We start from the raw sequence: 17,329 nt of genomic DNA on the forward strand, positions 1-17,329 counted from the left end.
TTTTACAACGATTTAGAAAAAAAGTAAAATTAGAACTCAAACCTGTGATTTCTTGGATACTGTGTAGAATGAATAAAAGACTTTTAATTCAGGTTTTGTTTTTATTTTTTTTGAGTAGATTATTATTATTTTTGATGAGTAAAGGTACCACTTACATTTGGGTCCGGCAGGAAACATGAAAGTGAAATACTGCTTAGGAAATACCTGTTTGATCTTTAGCAACAAATATAACTTGACACTAAGGCCTTACTTATGGATTGTGGTTCAGTTATAACAATAGCTGCTCCTCCTCTGCTGTGTGCCATTTGCTGCTCTAAAGCACGGTACAATATATAAATCTCTTACCCCATAACAACACTTTGAGATGGTTATTGTTATCTCCATTTTACAAATGGGAACTGGAGCTTGAAATATTTATCTCCTAAGATTACAAAGGCTGGTGAATGACAGACCCAGATTGGAAACCAGGTCTGTATATTTCCATAGCCTGTGTTCTTAGCCATTTTATTATACTCCCTCCCTATCCATGTGCGAAATCTAAGTATTTGGTTTTCTTTCAGTACTTTCAGGAAGCCTTGATTTATTTATTTTTTCTCCCCTTTCACTTTCTCTTGTTTTAGCACCACATTAAATACCAGCATTTGCTGAAGAAGAAATACGTATGTCCCCATCCCTCTTGTGGACGACTCTTCAGGCTCCAGAAGCAACTTCTGCGACATGCCAAACATCATACAGGTACTTTTAAAATGTGTTTATCAAGTAGGTAATTAATTGCACTGTGGTTTTTTTTTTTTTTTTTTTTTTTGCATGTTGGTAATGATAACGTTTTTCTAACATAAATCTTAAAAGATTCTATAGTCAAGTGTGTGGGGGAAAGGTGTGAAAATAAAATGTAGTAAGACAAATTTTCCAAGGGATGGACAAACTAAGACTTTTGAATTTTTATCCTTTGACTTCTTGAACTTCTATGACCAGGATAATGATCTTTTACTGAGCATTCTGTATCAACTGTGGACTAAATACTTTATGTATATTATTGCTAATCAGTCTGTTCAACACCACTAAATTTGTTTATATTGATCTTCTTTTACAGCTAAGGAACTAGAAGCTTTGCAGGATTAAGTAACCTGGCCATGGTCACATAGCTAGTTTTTAGAAGCATAATACTCTGCTGCTATTGAAACTGTGAAAGCTAGCTGTAGAAATTGCATGTAACCTCCCATAGGAACTGTCAAAAAGAGATGCTGAGTGTCTGCAATATGTATTATAGAATAGACTCAAATTCAATTTATTTGTAACCACTGACCATCTCAGTGCAGTGTAGCTAATAGGAACAAATTAGGTGCATACCACTGAGTATGTGCCAGACACTTGATAATTACACATTACCTTCTCAACAATCTTGGAGAGTAAGTCTAGGAATTCTAGTTGTAGAATTATGTCTCCTGCCCGAGGTCATACTGATAGATGTATTATCTCCTTCATTTACTGTAGGCAAGTTACTTCACTTCTCTTTTCACTTTTCCTTCTCTCTGTATTAAGGATACCAATATCAGTTATTGTAAGGATGAAATGAGATAACATAAAATGCTATTGACTACACAGAGCCTGGCACATGGTAGACTTTTTCACAATACCAGGATTGAACTTGACCACTCCAAAGTCTACAGTTTTCTTTTACCATGTTTCTTCAGAGTTATTTCCACAAGTAACAGTTATTTCTGTTTCTTGATAGGTACTGCAATTTCTGTCTTCCTTCTGCTCCCTGTTAATACTGTTTTTTGCCATAGAAAAGTCATTTCTGACAAGCACTTTAGATTGTTTTAGTTAAATATCACAAGCCTATGAAAAACTGTTTTATAAATTCAGTACATTTCAAATATTTATATTTGGTTAATACAATTTATGGTGTTAGTTCTCCTTTTGCAAATTAGTGTATACAGACTTTTTTGTGCAAATTAATTTATTTAGCAAATAGATGCCCCACACAGGTTTGTCCTGCTATGGAACTGGAAATGTGGACATGACCTGGGAGATACTAAGAGTTTCCTAAGTTAGAACTGTGCATTTTTAGACCTTGCTAGATAAAGTATGGAACACAGACCAACCAGCATTGACATCACTTGGGTTCTTATTAGAGATACAGAATCTCAGGCCCTGCTTCAGACCTGCTGAATCAGCATATACCTTTAATAAGCTATCCAGGTGATCTGTAAGCTGTTTAGAAAGGAGTATAGGATTAAATTGAATGTTGTTCACCTTTTTTTTTCTTTTTTTTTTGAGACGGAGTCTTGCTCTGTCACCCAGGCTGGAGTACAGTGGCGTGATCTTGGCTCACTGCAAGCTCCGCCTCCCAGGTTCACGCCGCCGTTCTCCTGCCTCAGCCTCCTGAGTAGCTGGGACTACAGGTGCCCGCCACCACTCCCGGCTGATTTTTTGTATTTTTAGTAGAGACGGGGTTTCACCGTGTTAGCCAGGATGGTCTCGATCTCCCGACCTCGTGATCCGCCCGCCTCGGCCTCCCAAAGTGCTGGCATTACAGGCGTGAGCCACCGCGCCCGGCTGAATGTTGTTCACCTTTTAACTTAAATTCATGTTTTCATTCTGATTAATTCTGGTAATTTGAAGCAAAAGGAGTAGAAAATGTAGTGGTCATTAATTCAACAAATATATATATTGAGCACCTCTTTGGGCTCAGGCTTCCCGAACACGTGGTAAAGAAATGAATAAGTACAATGTTCCTTTACCTCGTAGATTGAACACCATGTTACCACATTCATCAGAAATCCTGCGTAGTGTGGTGGAGGGTGTTGTGAGTGACAAAGGGAGGTAGTTGAAAGGTGCAGAAGATGGGTAGGAAAATAAGGTAAAGTAGTACAGGTATTGTTTACATACATTTCATAGCAGCAACTCCAGTTTTGAGAAAAGTTTGTTTATCTTGGGTAACATTTTTTAAACCTGAAACAGGATATGATTACCTCTGGATCAGTTTTCTTTTATATAGTGCCAAGTTCTTGTGTTTTGTTTTTGTTTTGTTTGAATGCCAGTTCTTTCTGTGTAAGCATTCAGTTTTCATTGTCTGTGAAAAAAATTGTTTTAAGGAATAAAATATACGGAAAATATAGTTGTTTACTTGCTAAACACTTGGTATCCAAGACCTGGATTAGTGGTAAAATTGAGATGAGGATTCCAGTTCTTATATTTTTATCTAGTTTTTCTGTTTGTTTATGTTTTTTGTTGTTGTTGTTGTTGTTTAAACAGGTCCTTATGCTACTGTGTGTTTGGATGTTTTCTTAAAGCAGTATTTTTCCTTTTTAAATTTTGTTTACCGAAAGTGTTTATACATTGAAAATAGCGTTGCTTTTACTCTAAATTACCTGCCCCATCATCTGCTTACTTACTGTAAGGGAGGGAAAATACTTACAGGGTGTCTAAATAGAACACTAACCACAGTATTTTTCTTCATAGATCAAAGGGATTATATCTGTGAATATTGTGCTCGGGCCTTCAAGAGTTCCCACAATCTGGCAGTGCACCGGATGATTCACACTGGCGAGAAGCCATTACAGTGAGTATTATTTACTGGTGAACATCTGGGTGAGAAGGATATATGCCCTACTTGAAGGTTTGCCACTTTACAAACATTTTAGTTTCCACTGCTGTTTACTTTCATCAAATAAATGAGTGGATGTTGATTGGGAGCATTAGTTAGTGGCCTTTTTCTTATTTTCCCTCTGTTTTTCAAGCAAACAGAAGAAAATCAGATAAGTTTTCCATCTAGTAACATTTCCCAATCCTTCAAAAGAAGTGTGTTACTGATTATTGTGTATGTATGTATATATGTGAGCTCTGAATTCTAACCCTGACCCTGAATAAGAGCACTCTTTATTTCTCTGTTGGATCAGCCATTTCCTTTTCTCCTCTCCTTAGATGTGAGATCTGTGGATTTACTTGTCGACAAAAGGCATCTCTTAATTGGCACATGAAGAAACATGATGCAGACTCCTTCTACCAGTTTTCTTGCAATATCTGTGGCAAAAAATTTGAGAAGAAGGACAGCGTGGTGGCACACAAGGCAAAAAGCCACCCTGAGGTGCTGATTGCAGAAGCTCTGGCTGCCAATGCAGGCGCCCTCATCACCAGCACAGATATCTTGGGCACTAACCCAGAGTCCCTGACGCAGCCTTCAGATGGTCAGGGTCTTCCTCTTCTTCCTGAGCCCTTGGGAAACTCAACCTCTGGAGAGTGCCTACTGCTAGAAGCTGAAGGGATGTCAAAGTCATACTGCAGTGGGACAGAACGGGTGAGCCTGATGGCTGATGGGAAGATCTTTGTGGGAAGCGGCAGCAGTGGAGGCACTGAAGGGCTGGTTATGAACTCAGATATACTCGGTGCTACCACAGAGGTTCTGATTGAAGATTCAGACTCTACCGGACCTTAGTGGACAGGAAGACTTGGGGCATGGGACAGCTCAGACTTTGTATTTAAAGGTTAAAAAGGACAAAAAAAAAATCTAAAGCATTTAAAATCGAGTGAAATAACTGAAGGGCCTGCTCTTTCCATTGTGGATCACAGCACACACATACATACACGCACCCCCTTCCAATCCCCATCCCCTGTTCTCCCTCTATTGCTCCCCTTATAAAATTGATGTTGTCTTTACCAGAAAGGTAGACAAAAAAGAAGCAGCAGCAGCTCTTAAAGTGAGGGTTATTCTCATACTGGGTTCCAGCCATCAGCAGACTTCCTGCTCATCGGCAGATCCTCCTTTCCAACCTGTAACTCTGATGTGCTCTGGATCAGCTTTTAACTTTTAATAGTATATTACTGTCTTCTAAATCCCTTCTCCTCCTCTACTGCTGCCCTATGGTTCTGGCTCCTACCCCCTGCAGCACACTTATCTTCAAATACCATAGAATTCTAATCTCTGGAGGCTGGCAGCTTGACTTGGCACTTTAGGGCCCCTTAGCAGGGTGAGCTGTTAAAACAGCACACATCTCTCATCCCCTCTTCCTTTATTCCCCACTGGGTTTCAGAAAGGAAGGATATATGGGGACCACCTCCCTCCTCTTTGATCCCAGCATCTCAGTCCCCCTCCCAAACCTCCATATGGCTCTCAATGGTGCTCACTTGCTTGGAAGCAGGCTCCCAATAGGGAGAGGGCTGCCCTCTACACAGTCTCTTCGACTGTAAGACAGGGCTTTGTATCAGTGAGGCGACGAGAAAAGTCCCAGGCTAATGGCAGAAATTTGCACTTTGAACATGTGTGTTTTTGTGTTGTGGAACCTGAGATTCCTTATTTATTAACAAAGTCTGATTTTTTTTTTTTCTTTTTGGAGTCTTTGTTGCTATATTTTGTGGGGCTGGGAGAGAGAGATTAGATTATTTTGACATGGGATCCCTTCCATAACAGGTACTTTGAAGGCAAGACATAGGGTTGAAGAAGCACAGCCAGCCTCTGAAATCATAGCTCTCTAGTGGCCTTTAAAGAAAGCTGGTCCTCAGCACTAACAAAATCACTACAATAGCCTAGTGCTTTTTTGGAAGCCTTTTTAGGGAAGAATGTTAGGTTCATGGTAACTAGTATGCTCTTTGAGATTTTTAGAGCGTCGAGACTTAGGAATTTTGAGAGGATGAGGAGGGTTGTTCAGAATCTAAGTTATAGATAGAAGATTGTTTCTTGTGAATTTATTTCTTTTCTCTTTTTTGCCCCTACCATTTCCTTACATTTCCCTTGGGGCCCATCTCTGGCTCCTCGCTTTTTGTTTTTTGCTTTGCTTTTTATCATCAGTTCATTCCAGCTCCCTGTTAGTGAAGGACACTGCTGTTAGTGAAGGAACAAAGTCTATGAGTCCTAAAATTTTAAGTCAAATTAAACTCTCTTTCCCCTTTAGTAACACTTCAGAAGAGGAAAAACTTCAATAGCCAAAGTTAATAATCCTATATAATAATTGCTTTGACTTTCACCTAAAATTCTGGGAATCACAATTTCCTAGGGATAGAGATTGTGTTGGGGCATGGACTGCTTATTGCTGTTCACTGGAGAGAAGAGGTAGTGTTTTTGTACAAGGTCATATCACCAAAAGCCCCAAATCCTGTTTTGGCTCATCTTCAGGTAAAGAGTAATTCCTATCCTTTGTGCCTCAAAAGCTAGAATCGAAGGCTTACGCTATTCATTGTTTATTGTCAGAAATGCGTGATGGCTATTGCAAAGAATGACGTTTTGCTGGGGAAAAAAAAAAAGTTTGTTTTTCACAAACATGGTTTATCAATTTTTTTAAAAAATTCTTTTTTCCCAAAAAGAAGAGTAACAAAATGTCATTTCTGAAAGAGGCTTACTTTATACCCACTACTGTTAGCATTTGAGATGCCAGGGAATAGGGAGTGAGACACCTACAATCACCAGTCTCAAATGTGCTATTGTTTCTTTTCAGAGTGTTGCAGATTTGCCATTTCTCCATAATATGGGGATAGAAAATGGCATAAAGATAGAAGGAATGTAGAATATGCTTTCCTGCCAACATGGTTTGGAGTTTTCTTTGGTATATTGAGTAGATTTGAAAATACAAGATTGATTGGATGAATCTACAAAAAAGTTGTCCTACTCTCAGGTCCCTTTTATACTTTCTGACTAGCTATCATCTATATTCCACACTTAGCTTTTTCGTCACACTTATCCTTTGTTTCCATAAATTTCATTTGCAGTGGTTAGTCATCAGATATTTTAGCCTCCTACACAAAAGCAAACTGCATTTTTAAAAATCTTTCTGAGATGGGAGAAAGTGTATTCTCCTGATACCACTCTACCCACAAAAAAAACAACCAGTTAGTTTTACTAATTAGAAACTTGCTGTACTTTTTCTTTTAGGGATCAACGGCCCTCTTCATAGCTATCATTTGCCTACAATAAATTATTGCAGCAGTTTGCAATACCAAAATATTTTTATGGACTTTATATTTTTCCTTTCGATAAAGGGATGCTGCATAGTAAAGAGTTGGTATAATTAAACTATCTCAGCCCTTTCCCTGCTTTCCTTTCTGCTCCATATGCCTCATTGTCCTTCCAGGGAGCTCTTTTAATCTTAAAGTTCTACATTTCATACTCTTAGTCAAATTCTGTTACCTTTTTAATAACTCTTCCCACTGCATATTTCCATCTTGAATTGGTGGTTCTAAATTCTGAAACTGTAGTTAAGATACAACTATTGAATATTTCTGGGAGATGTGCATCCCTCTTCTTTGTGGTTGCCTAAGATTATTTTGCATAATTGAGACTCCTTGATATGCTTCAGAGAGTTTAGGCAAACACTGGCCATGGCCGTGGGAGTACTGGGAGTAAAATAAAAATATTAAGGTATAGACTAGCATCCACATAGAGCACTTGAACCTCCTTTGTACCTGTTTGGGGAAAAAATATAAAGAGTGTACTACCAATTATTATAGTCTGGTTGTTTGAAATGCCATTTTTTTCTCCTTTTGTGTTTTTCCCACTTTCCAGTGTACTCGAAAATTGAACAAATGTAATGGATCAATTTAAAATATTTTATTTCCTAAAAGCCTTTTTTGCCTGTTGTAATGTGCAGGACCCTTCTCCTTTCATGGGAGAGACAGGTAGTTACCTGAATATAGGTTGAAAAGGTTATGTAAAAAGAAATTATAATAAAAGGGATACTTTGCTTTTCAAATCTTTGTTTTCTCTTAATCTAGGTAAGGCATATTAAAAATAAATATGTAAAGAAGAAAAATAAAAGTTGTCTTCATGGAAGCAACTTGTCTTCCTTGATTGTACTGAGTTACAGTTATCCTAGGGGTGAAACATGTGATGCTGCTAAGCAAATCAGATGCTCTCAGAACAGGTGTTGTGTGGGGCATATTGTTGTTTGCTTTTGTTGAGAATCAGGTGGTTGATTTTTGACTGTTTAGTTCTTGATTTCTAATGCTGAAATGATATGATTCTGTTATTCAGCAAACTTGGAAATGTTGATGTTTTGACAAATTCTTCCTAGGAAAACTGGCCATATTAACCTAGTAGATGGAACATTAAGGATTATGTGAGGTTAATTTTACCCTGATAATGACAAAACCTTGATAGCGTTTAATATCAATACTTCTTCTCAAAATCGAATATTTGTATCAAGTACTGGTTTTTGTTTTGAAAAAGAGAAAACTACAATCCTTCTGCCTTCTTAAAAGCCATACTGTTGTAGCTGCCCCAGGCTGCTCTCTTACATCTCCCATTTATTGTTTACTTTTATAAATTTGCTTCTAAGATAGTATGTGTTTCAGCTTATTGGCAGTATCTGTGATATAAATAATGAAAGCTAATTCTTTCATTTAGGGATGAAATCTTTAGCCCTTACCCAATAAGCATCATTAAATGCAATAGAATGACAACTCTCCAAGTACCTTTTAACTCTTATACTGTCATTTCAAAGTCCAGCTCATTCTCTTATTTTAAGAACCATGTGGTATGACTGGGTAGGGGAGAAAAAAAGGAAAGCATGTTGTCACTTGAGTGAGACTGCTTTAGAAATGTTACCAAGTTAGCATTGGGTGTTTCCTGTTCTTTGGAAGAGAACAGGCCTAAATAGTACCTTCCTCCTCCTCTGTAGCTACCAGGAAAGCACCATGATTGAAATAAGAGATGCTCCCTTGCTTGATTTTTACATTTAAATTAAATTATCTTTAAAAGTACTTAAGGATGGGAGTGAAAAAATGCTGTTTTTAAAGGACTTCCTTGACGCAACCTTTGTTTCTTGAACAAAATGTAAACTAGCTAAACAGAAAATGAAATTTGGAAAGTCAGTGGGAGAAACAACTGTAGAATCAGACTTCTATTTAAATTCAAGCCTCGTTACTTGATTTTGTGAATGTTATTTCTTGAAGTTTCAGTTTATTATATGGGAGAAATAACATTTACCTCAGAATTATTCTGAAGATCAAATGGAATTGCTTTAAAGTATTTAGCTCACTGTCTGACCCATGGTAGTTGCTTAATAAATGGCAGCTGTATCAATAATAATTTCATCGAATGAACATTTCGCCAGCCTATGAGAAAAAAGACATGGGAAGCATAAGGGAGAGTGATAATAAAATGAACTGATTCTAAGTGTGTATGAGATAGATTACATTAGGCAGGGGTGCCATGAGGATTAGTATGATAGTGACCTTGTTGCTAAGTGCAAAAGCAAAACAATGACGTAGAAACAAGTGTGCTAAGTACTGAGTGGAGGAGAGAGATGGAGGCAGACGCTGCAAGGGAAAAAAAAAGTCTGATTAAAAAGGGCCCTTTCATTCCACAGGCACAAAAATCCACAGCCAGGAATTTGCTACCACCTCTGAGTCAGGCAGGGGGTGGGGGTGGGGTGCACAATCCCATTAGTAGAGAATGTGCAGTGGGTTTAGTCTGTGAGAGTCACATTTCTTATTTGGACCAGTGTAGACAGGAGTAAACCCAGCTCACTTGTTTCCTGGGACAGTTAAGGGATGGCTTTCGCAGAGCATTCAGCGCTGACCCCTCACCGTCGGGACCTCTGTAGCCGCTCTATCTGGCTAGCAAGGAAGATTCGTTCAGACCTGACTGCTCTTACGGAATCTTATGTAAGTTGCCTATTTTGCTGTTACCTGTTTTCCCTTCATCTTTTCTGATCCAGCAACTTACCATCATGCATCAGCTCCATTACCAATTGTGAAAGCTCTAATCATATAGTCATTCATATAGGTTATTTGACATGGGCCCTTCCCTTGAGGAAACCCATGTGACCTTATTTTCTTCCTTCAGGCTGTTTAGGAGATGTGTTACTTGAATGAGAAAATATATATGGGGTTCTAGATAGGATTGGCTTATATGTCTTGGAGGCTACTCCAAATTGGTTTGCATATATCCTGAATACTACTAGAACAGATTAGCCATGGGCCCTCTGGGTTCTTCATAGCCATTGTTCTGAATTTTTCAGCTATGTAAATGAAAGGTTTATGGGATAGAGTACTATGAACGTGGGAGGAATTTGTAAATCCTACCAATTTCTCTTATATAGCATTAGCCACCCACCTTTTAGTATTCCGCATCAAAAGTAGAGTACATCTAAAGAGAAAGGTAAGCTATCAAAAGGATCTCCTAGAAGATTCATTGGAGACTTGTGGAAGTGTCGAATTCTTGAGCTAACTGTGGAGTTCCAGATTTGTCTTCTAATAGCCGGGGGATCCCCATCAATTTCCACCTAAGATATGCTGTGGAAATACTCCAGCCCCTGTGGAGAGTTTTGAATTTAGGCTCTCTGAGAACTGATTTATCTTTGTACAGCCTCACCAGACAGAATTCAGACTCTCTGGGAGTGCTCAATGGGGAGAGGGAAGTTAGAGAAATTCTACAATGGCTATATTCCAGGGCTTCCTAGTTGTGGCCAGTGTCTACAAGTATGTTTAAAAATACTTAAAACTTTAATATGATTAAAATATTCCAGTTAGAAAGTTTGAAGTGAGAAGGAGAAATTCTTCTAAATCAGTTTTCAAACTTTAGAACTCAATGAAATCTGAACATTCTTCCAAGAAAAATCCATAGGTACTCAATTTCAGGGAGTACTGGGTATTTCTAAAGCGCAGTCATGGAGCTCAAATGAAGAGTTCCTACTGTAGACCTATTATTTACTTTACAGCTTGGATCCTTGGCCAGAGAGGTGGGTGAGATTTTGTATGAAATTTAGGAGTGATTTAAGGACATTGGGGTGATTACAGAAGATGTGGTGTTTTCCTGTATCCTCGGCCAGGTGAAGCATCAGGGCCTGAACGAGAACATCAACCTGGATTCTGTGGATGGGGTGCCAGTGGCAAGCACTGATCAGTGGAGTGAGCTGACCGAGGCAGAGCGACTCCAAGAGAACCTTCAAGCTTATCGTACCTTCCATGTTTTGTTGGCCAGGCTTTTAGAAGACCAGCAGGTGCATTTTACCCCAACCAAAGGTGACTTCCATCAAGCTATACATACCCTTCTTCTCCAAGTTGCTGCCTTTGCATACCAGATAGAGGAGTTAATGATACTCCTGGAATACAAGATTCCCCGCAATGAGGCTGATGGGATGCCTTTTAGTTTTGGAGATGGTGGTCTCTTTGAGAAGAAGCTGTGGGGCCTAAAGGTGCTGCAGGAGCTTTCACAGTGGACAGTGAGGTCCATCCATGACCTTCGTGTCATTTCTTCTCATCAGACTGGGATCCCAGCACGTGGGAGCCATTATATTGCTAACAACAAGAATGTGTAGCAGCCCCTTCTCCCTTGCTTTCTCTTCTAATGGAATATAGATAGTTACCTGGGGCCTCGCTTTCGCATCTTAAATTTCTGAAAACGATTAAGACTACAGGCACTTTCTCTCTTTCTTCTCTGACCACCTGCAGCCTGTTGAAGGACTACAGGCATTTTCATCAAGTAACATTGGAGACATACACAAATGGGCATACAAGTTTAGCCTGGGGGGTGTGATTGTGTGCACGCGTGCACGTGCTACAGGTGTAAGAGTGGGAGCAGGGACAACGTCCTTCCACTTCAGGGTTCTAATCTTTCTAACCTTCTAAGTAACCTCTACAGGCATTTAACAGCCTTACAGACAGAATATACATATGTTAATTCTAGTTCTGGATGACTCGGTCTGAGAAGATTCAATTTAAAATCAGACTCTTTAGTCGATTTAAACTCTTAAGAGAATAAAAATAATAATGGCTAACTTTTATTATCTACTATATTGAGGCAATATGCCAAGGGTCTTTATGTATATTATGTACAGCTTTTACAACCTTGTGAACAAGGTGGTGGTGCTCCCATTCAGTAGATGAGAAAACAGGCTCACAGAGATTTGGTTAAGCTCACACAAGTAACAAGTGGCACACAGAGTTTGAACACAGATCATTCTTGTAAAGCCTATGTGCCTTGCACTTTAGAGGCTTGGTGATGAATCACTGCACCTCTTTGTCACAGGGTGTTGGAAGATGCATCCATGTAATCTGTTCCCGTCATTGGAAAACAGCTGCCATTAGATGTCCTCAGAAGTCAGTTGTGAATTTTAGCGTTAAAGTCAGGATTTGTTTTTCATACTTGGCAGTGAAGAGGGCAGCTGGAGATCTTAAGATTCCATTTTGGAAAATGATTAGGCCCACCACACTTCTGAACTTTGGAAGCTGGGGATGTTTAGTAATACAGCCTGATTTTAAAGTGCTCACTAAATGTTCTCGAATATTGGGTTGGGCACAGCTTATACCAGGTTACCTCACTTTTAATTAGTGAGGCAGGCAGTGTAACCCAAGCATTTGTGAACAATGAGTGGAATACTAAAGTTAAAAAGTCATCAAACTTTCACCTCAAATTATCTGGACTTAGTCATGAGGAGAGGGTGAGGCCCACTCTGTTCCTACTGGAGATACCAGAGACTCTGAAACTATACAGTAAAGCTTCTGTGCTGTGTAACAAAGGGGCAGGCTCTGCTTTTAATTTCTTGTGAGAAGCACACATAGTATGAAAGGTTGATCAATGTGGACATTAATGGAAAAGGCCATGTACTGGTGGTGCGATGTGAATGCAAAAATTTTCAAGTGTCTCTATTTTATACTTATCAATTAAAACTCAAGATCATGGATTGGGAGACCAAGTTAATTTAATTAATTGGGGCTTCTGTATTCATAAATGAACCATGAGTCAGGACTAGCTCCCATAGGTTTCACGAGGTGTGGATGAGTAGCTTAGCTTGTATCCTTTCTCACATGGGTGTGTGTACAAAACTCCATGAAGTCACTATTACCAGAGTACTCTGGGCTAGGCATTGTAACAGTTCAGAGAAGGTAAGGCCCTGCTTTCTAGTATGCATTTGTGGCAATATGGTTGTTTGTGTGTATACACACACACACACACTGTTACTGTAATCAGTGATGCAGACAGTGTAACCCAAGCCTTGTGGACAGTGAGTGGAATACTACTCAAGTTAAAAAGTCACAGAACTTCACCTCACATTCTCTGGACTTAGTCATGAGGAAAGGGTGAGGCTCACTCTGTTCTCACTGGAGATACCAGAGATTCTGTAAACACACACACAAACACACACGCACATACACACAGTCGAAATTATAAGTCCTAGGTTTGTTAGGAAGCTAAAGGAAGGAGATCAACAGGGCCCCAAAGTAGTTTCCTGGAGGAAGTAGGAGTTGTGTCTTAATATAAAACTACAAAATACTCTGTACTGGTTGAGTACAAAATAGAAGTCATGAGAGAAGGGAAGAGGTGGTCATTTGTAATTTTGGCACTGAATATGTAGTCTTATTCCATTCAAACTTTGTCTTAATCATTTCTTCTGCTCAACAGCAGCATTCTCAAATAATGAAGTTTCTGCTTATTAATATAAGATGTCCTCATACTCCCTCCACCAAACAAAAAGTTTTTAAAAAATGAATGTCCCCTCTCCAAGTGTTTTTATGTTCAACAGGTATAGCAGCAGACATCTGTAGAAGTTTCAGAACTCAGTGGAGCTTGGCTTAAGCTCTCATGAGTTGCATATAAAGGAGTATGTATGTATAAGAGGTGGACTTGAAGTGGCAGAGGGTCCACAAAAGGTACAAGTACTAACCATTGAATGGGAGGAGATAGAAAAATGTGTAAGTCACAATTAAGGCACAGAATCACCAAGTCTTTACCAAGTGCGTTTTCAGCACTTTGCAAAACGCTGTGTATTTGTCTATTGTATTTGTGTATTGTATGCATATTGAAGCATACAATACGCACCCAAAAGAAGTGTGGGGAAAGCTAATCTTAGAAAACAATACAGGGGAAATGATCAGTAGGCCATGCCACAAAAAGCAACATGTATGAGATCTGAATGTGTAGACATTGCATCATGTTTATTTGAAATGAATAAATAGAAAAAGGGACTGACAATGGATTAGTGTTCTAGGTGTGTGTCTTATAGTAAAGAAGAGGATAATGATGACACTATGGAATTATGTTTTTTTAGGGATATGGAACCCCAAGAAGATTTTGTTCATTAGGTTTTATTCTCTTGATCTGATACGGACAAGATCTCTGGGAAATCATACATGGTATAACTATATAGATAGAATTATAGTTTAAGGTACATAGATTTAGTTTCTAGCCCTAACTCATTTTGTAAAAACAATTTCTTCTGCCTCCTTTTCAGAGAGTACCTTCTGAAAAGTCCTCTCTGTGGGTAAAGAGATCCGTTTTCCTGAGTCAAGTAATTTCATGGATGAGAATTTTTCTTGTATTCATGTAAGAGGTGATTTGGAAAAGGCTTGCAAATTAGCACAAATTTGAAGGCCAAACATGGAATAAAATTAGCCTTAAGATAATCAGGTTTAAGTGAAGTGAGAGTTTTAATAAAAATGGAAAATGTAAAGTCATAGCTCTGGTATTGCTGTTATTTCAGGCTGCTATGGATTAATGCCCAAAGGATGACTCATTGTTGTGATCACTTGTCAGACAGGGAGAGGACTAGTAAATATTTCAGGAAGACATATCTGAAAAGTTATTTAGATTGAATTTTGTTTGTGAATCCTCAGCTCCTCATGTGGTACCTGAGCATCTCTGTTAAGGGGTGAAATAGAGACACAAGAAGCAGAGAGACCTCCTCCGGGATGCAAAGGGGATTGGTAAAGAGGAAGGGGATGGGGAGGGAGTAGAATTTGGATTTCACTTCAGTTGATTCTCTGTGTGTGTGTGTGTGTGTGTGTGTGTGTGTGTGTGTGTGTGTGTGGTTACTAATGTAGTTTTTAGGTCAGGACATTTCTTTAAAAGAATGGTTTGGCCTCCTGCCTCATCCCACCTCCACTGCAAGCATCAGACCCATCCAAGAATGAGCTCTCTGAATGTGGGTACATTCAAAAACCGAAAAATGATAAAAACTTCATTTCTTGGCTTCTATAGCACTCTGAGAACTACAGATAAAGACAGAATAAGATAATTTGATAGTCTGATGAAATGTCAGGGTGTGAGATAAAATCTATGTGCTTGTGATTCTTAACATAAAAGATTGTTTGGATCAATCTGGTTTGAACACATAGAAAACAAAAGATGCAAGAATAGCTAACAATAAAGTTCTTTTCTTAGCAATACCATGAGTTACTTCTTTTCTGTATCTTTGGATGAATGAGGGGAATTTCAAGTGACTTCAGCATTGGATGAAACATAATCCTCCCAGCCAGGGCCAGGCTCAGTCAAGCGTGCTGAGTAAATCTCCATGATGCCAGGCCACTCACACTGGGCAAAACTCCCAGGGCCATTCAGCCTAGAAAAGGTAGATTGCCCCTATATCACCAGGCCAATGCTTTGCCCTCTGAATATGTAGTCCTAACAGCTAGACTGCAGATGGAAAAGATTTCCTTTTACATGGCTTAATTGACCCCCCCCCCCCCCCCCGCCACCTCCCACAATTAAGCTTTTGACTTCAAGAGAAGAATCCTGACTAGCCCATTTTTAGTCAGGTTGGAGGTAGAAACCAAATTATTGAAAATCACATAGAGGAAAATATGAAACAGTTACTGAGAGATTCTGTATTTCTATCTACATATGTAGGATTGTATGAAAGGGAATAATGTAACATGTCAAGCAGCTCTGCACTATTTTATATTATTTAATCCTCTGACATATTATCTCTTAGATGAGGAAAATGAGAATGAAAATTAACTTGCCCAAATTTCCTCCTCTAGCATCTGACAGCGCTGGAGTCTTAATTCTGACTCTAAAACTGACTTCACTACACCTTGTGCCATAGGACATCTAGTAATAGAAATTCTCTTATTCTGAAATCCATTCTCTGTCTCTAATCCACTCTCCTTGGTTAAAGCCAATACAGGCTTGCACCGAATTTTGTTCTGTAACAAAGTCTATATAAATTTCTAAACTTTGAGACAAGTCACTCTTTTTCTGAGCTTCCTCATTTATGAAATGAAAATGATGAAAAATAGCCAAGTAACTTCACAGTTGCTATAGACAAATTGAGTATCTGAAATTACTTGTAACTGACATACAGACATCACCAAGTATATTTAATGCTTCAGGTAGCTTGGATTCACAGAGTGGATTGAGGAGCACGCTCTGTATCTCAGAGAACACTACCTGCTTACCAGGAATGATCTGGCCACAGCCTCGACTTCACCCTATTGTGCCTATTGGCTTTTGGCCACTGGAGGTCGACCCAGTCTCATTCACAGCCTCCAGGATTCATCCACCTCCCTGGAGAGTTACAACCCAGGCTGTTCACCCAGGAGGCAGCTTTCACAGTAGGCGGGGTCAGAGAAGTCCTGGAGAAGCCTGGTAGGCTCCAGAGGGAGCCAAGGAAACATGCAGACTAAGGAGCTGCCCAGGATACAGTACAGCATGCATTTAGACTTAGAATCATCCCACCATATGCCTACACCCTCCTGTTAATACCAGAAGGAGCTCAAACTTCATTTAGTTCAATCTCTTCATTAAACACAGCAAGAAGAAGCCAAAGAGGTTCAGCAATTTGCCCTGGCATCCCAGCTAGAAAGTGGCAGAATGAGACCTACAGTCCATGGATCCCCCCACTGCACTTTCCTGCTTCTCCATCAAAGCAACCTCATTTTAGGAAACATGTGGTAAGTCTTTCTTGCTCTCTTGTATGCAGCGCCCTCTAGCTCCCTCACCTCTAATAATCCTTTAGGAGCTCTAGGAACAGCACCTCATGATCCAGACTTCTTTTGCCACTCCAACTGCCACCTCTACTATAATTTGAGGGTGTTATATTTCATCCCTCCCCTGATATGATGGGGGAAAGATGTGGCCCATTCTGAGGAATGCATTCTGAGGTAATGGCTAAATATGTTACTCCTTTCAGGGTAACAGTTATTTGAAGAAGGCACTCACGGGAGCTTTTTAAAAATAATATTCTGGTCTGGGCACGGTGGCTCACACCTGTAATCCCAGCACTTTGGGAGGCCAAAGTGGGTGGATCACGAGGTCAGGAGTTTGAGACCAGCCTGACCAACATGGTGAAACCCTGTCTCTACTAAAAATACAAAAATTAGCCAGGCGTGGTGGTGTGCACCTGTAATCCCAGCTACTCAGGAAGCTGAGGCAGGAGAATTGCTTGAACCTGGGAGGTGGAGGTTGCAGTGAGCCGAGATCGTGCCATTTGCACTCCAGCCTGGGTGACAGAACAAGACTCGATCTCAAAAATAAATAAAATAAAATAAATAACATTCTGAAGCAGGTGTCTTCATGTCAGATCAACCCTTCTTCCACAGGTAAGGTAAAGGCTTAGGACTAATTTCTCTAAATCCCTGACTCCTGTCTCCAAAGCCTGGGATGGAGGTAGGA

At 39.6% G+C, this 17,329-nt stretch overlaps 2 protein-coding genes across 3 annotated transcripts in view; both read left to right on the plus strand.

The window, feature by feature from the left end:
* Positions 1-7,685, plus strand: part of ZFP91 (ZFP91 zinc finger protein) — a 42,045-nt gene extending 34,360 nt beyond the window's left edge. For both annotated transcript variants that reach the window (XM_003909804.4, XM_009185988.3), the window contains exons 9-11: positions 621-735; positions 3,469-3,568; positions 3,931-7,685. In XM_003909804.4, the coding sequence (XP_003909853.2) occupies positions 621-735; positions 3,469-3,568; positions 3,931-4,441 (726 nt within the window). In that variant the 3' untranslated portion in view covers positions 4,442-7,685. The remainder of the gene's footprint in view (positions 1-620; positions 736-3,468; positions 3,569-3,930) is intronic.
* Positions 7,686-8,118: 433 nt separating this feature from the next.
* CNTF (ciliary neurotrophic factor) lies at positions 8,119-15,100 on the plus strand. Its single transcript, XM_003909805.5, has 2 exons — positions 8,119-9,600; positions 10,767-15,100. The coding sequence occupies exons 1-2, from the start codon at positions 9,487-9,489 to the stop codon at positions 11,253-11,255; spliced, it is 603 nt and encodes a 200-aa protein (XP_003909854.1). The 5' UTR covers positions 8,119-9,486; the 3' UTR covers positions 11,256-15,100.
* Positions 15,101-17,329: the final 2,229 nt, after the last annotated feature.

This window comes from Papio anubis, chromosome 12, assembly GCF_008728515.1.
Source record: "Papio anubis isolate 15944 chromosome 12, Panubis1.0, whole genome shotgun sequence".
Lineage (NCBI taxonomy): Eukaryota > Metazoa > Chordata > Mammalia > Primates > Cercopithecidae > Papio > Papio anubis.

Coding starts and splice junctions, on each gene's coding strand:
- CNTF (XM_003909805.5), top strand. CDS start 9,487: ATGGCTTTCGCAGAGCATTCAGCGCTGACCCCTCACCGTCGGGACCTC. Junction 9,601..10,766: donor CTGCTCTTACGGAATCTTAT/GTAAGTTGCCTA, acceptor ATCCTCGGCCAG/GTGAAGCATCAGGGCCTGAA.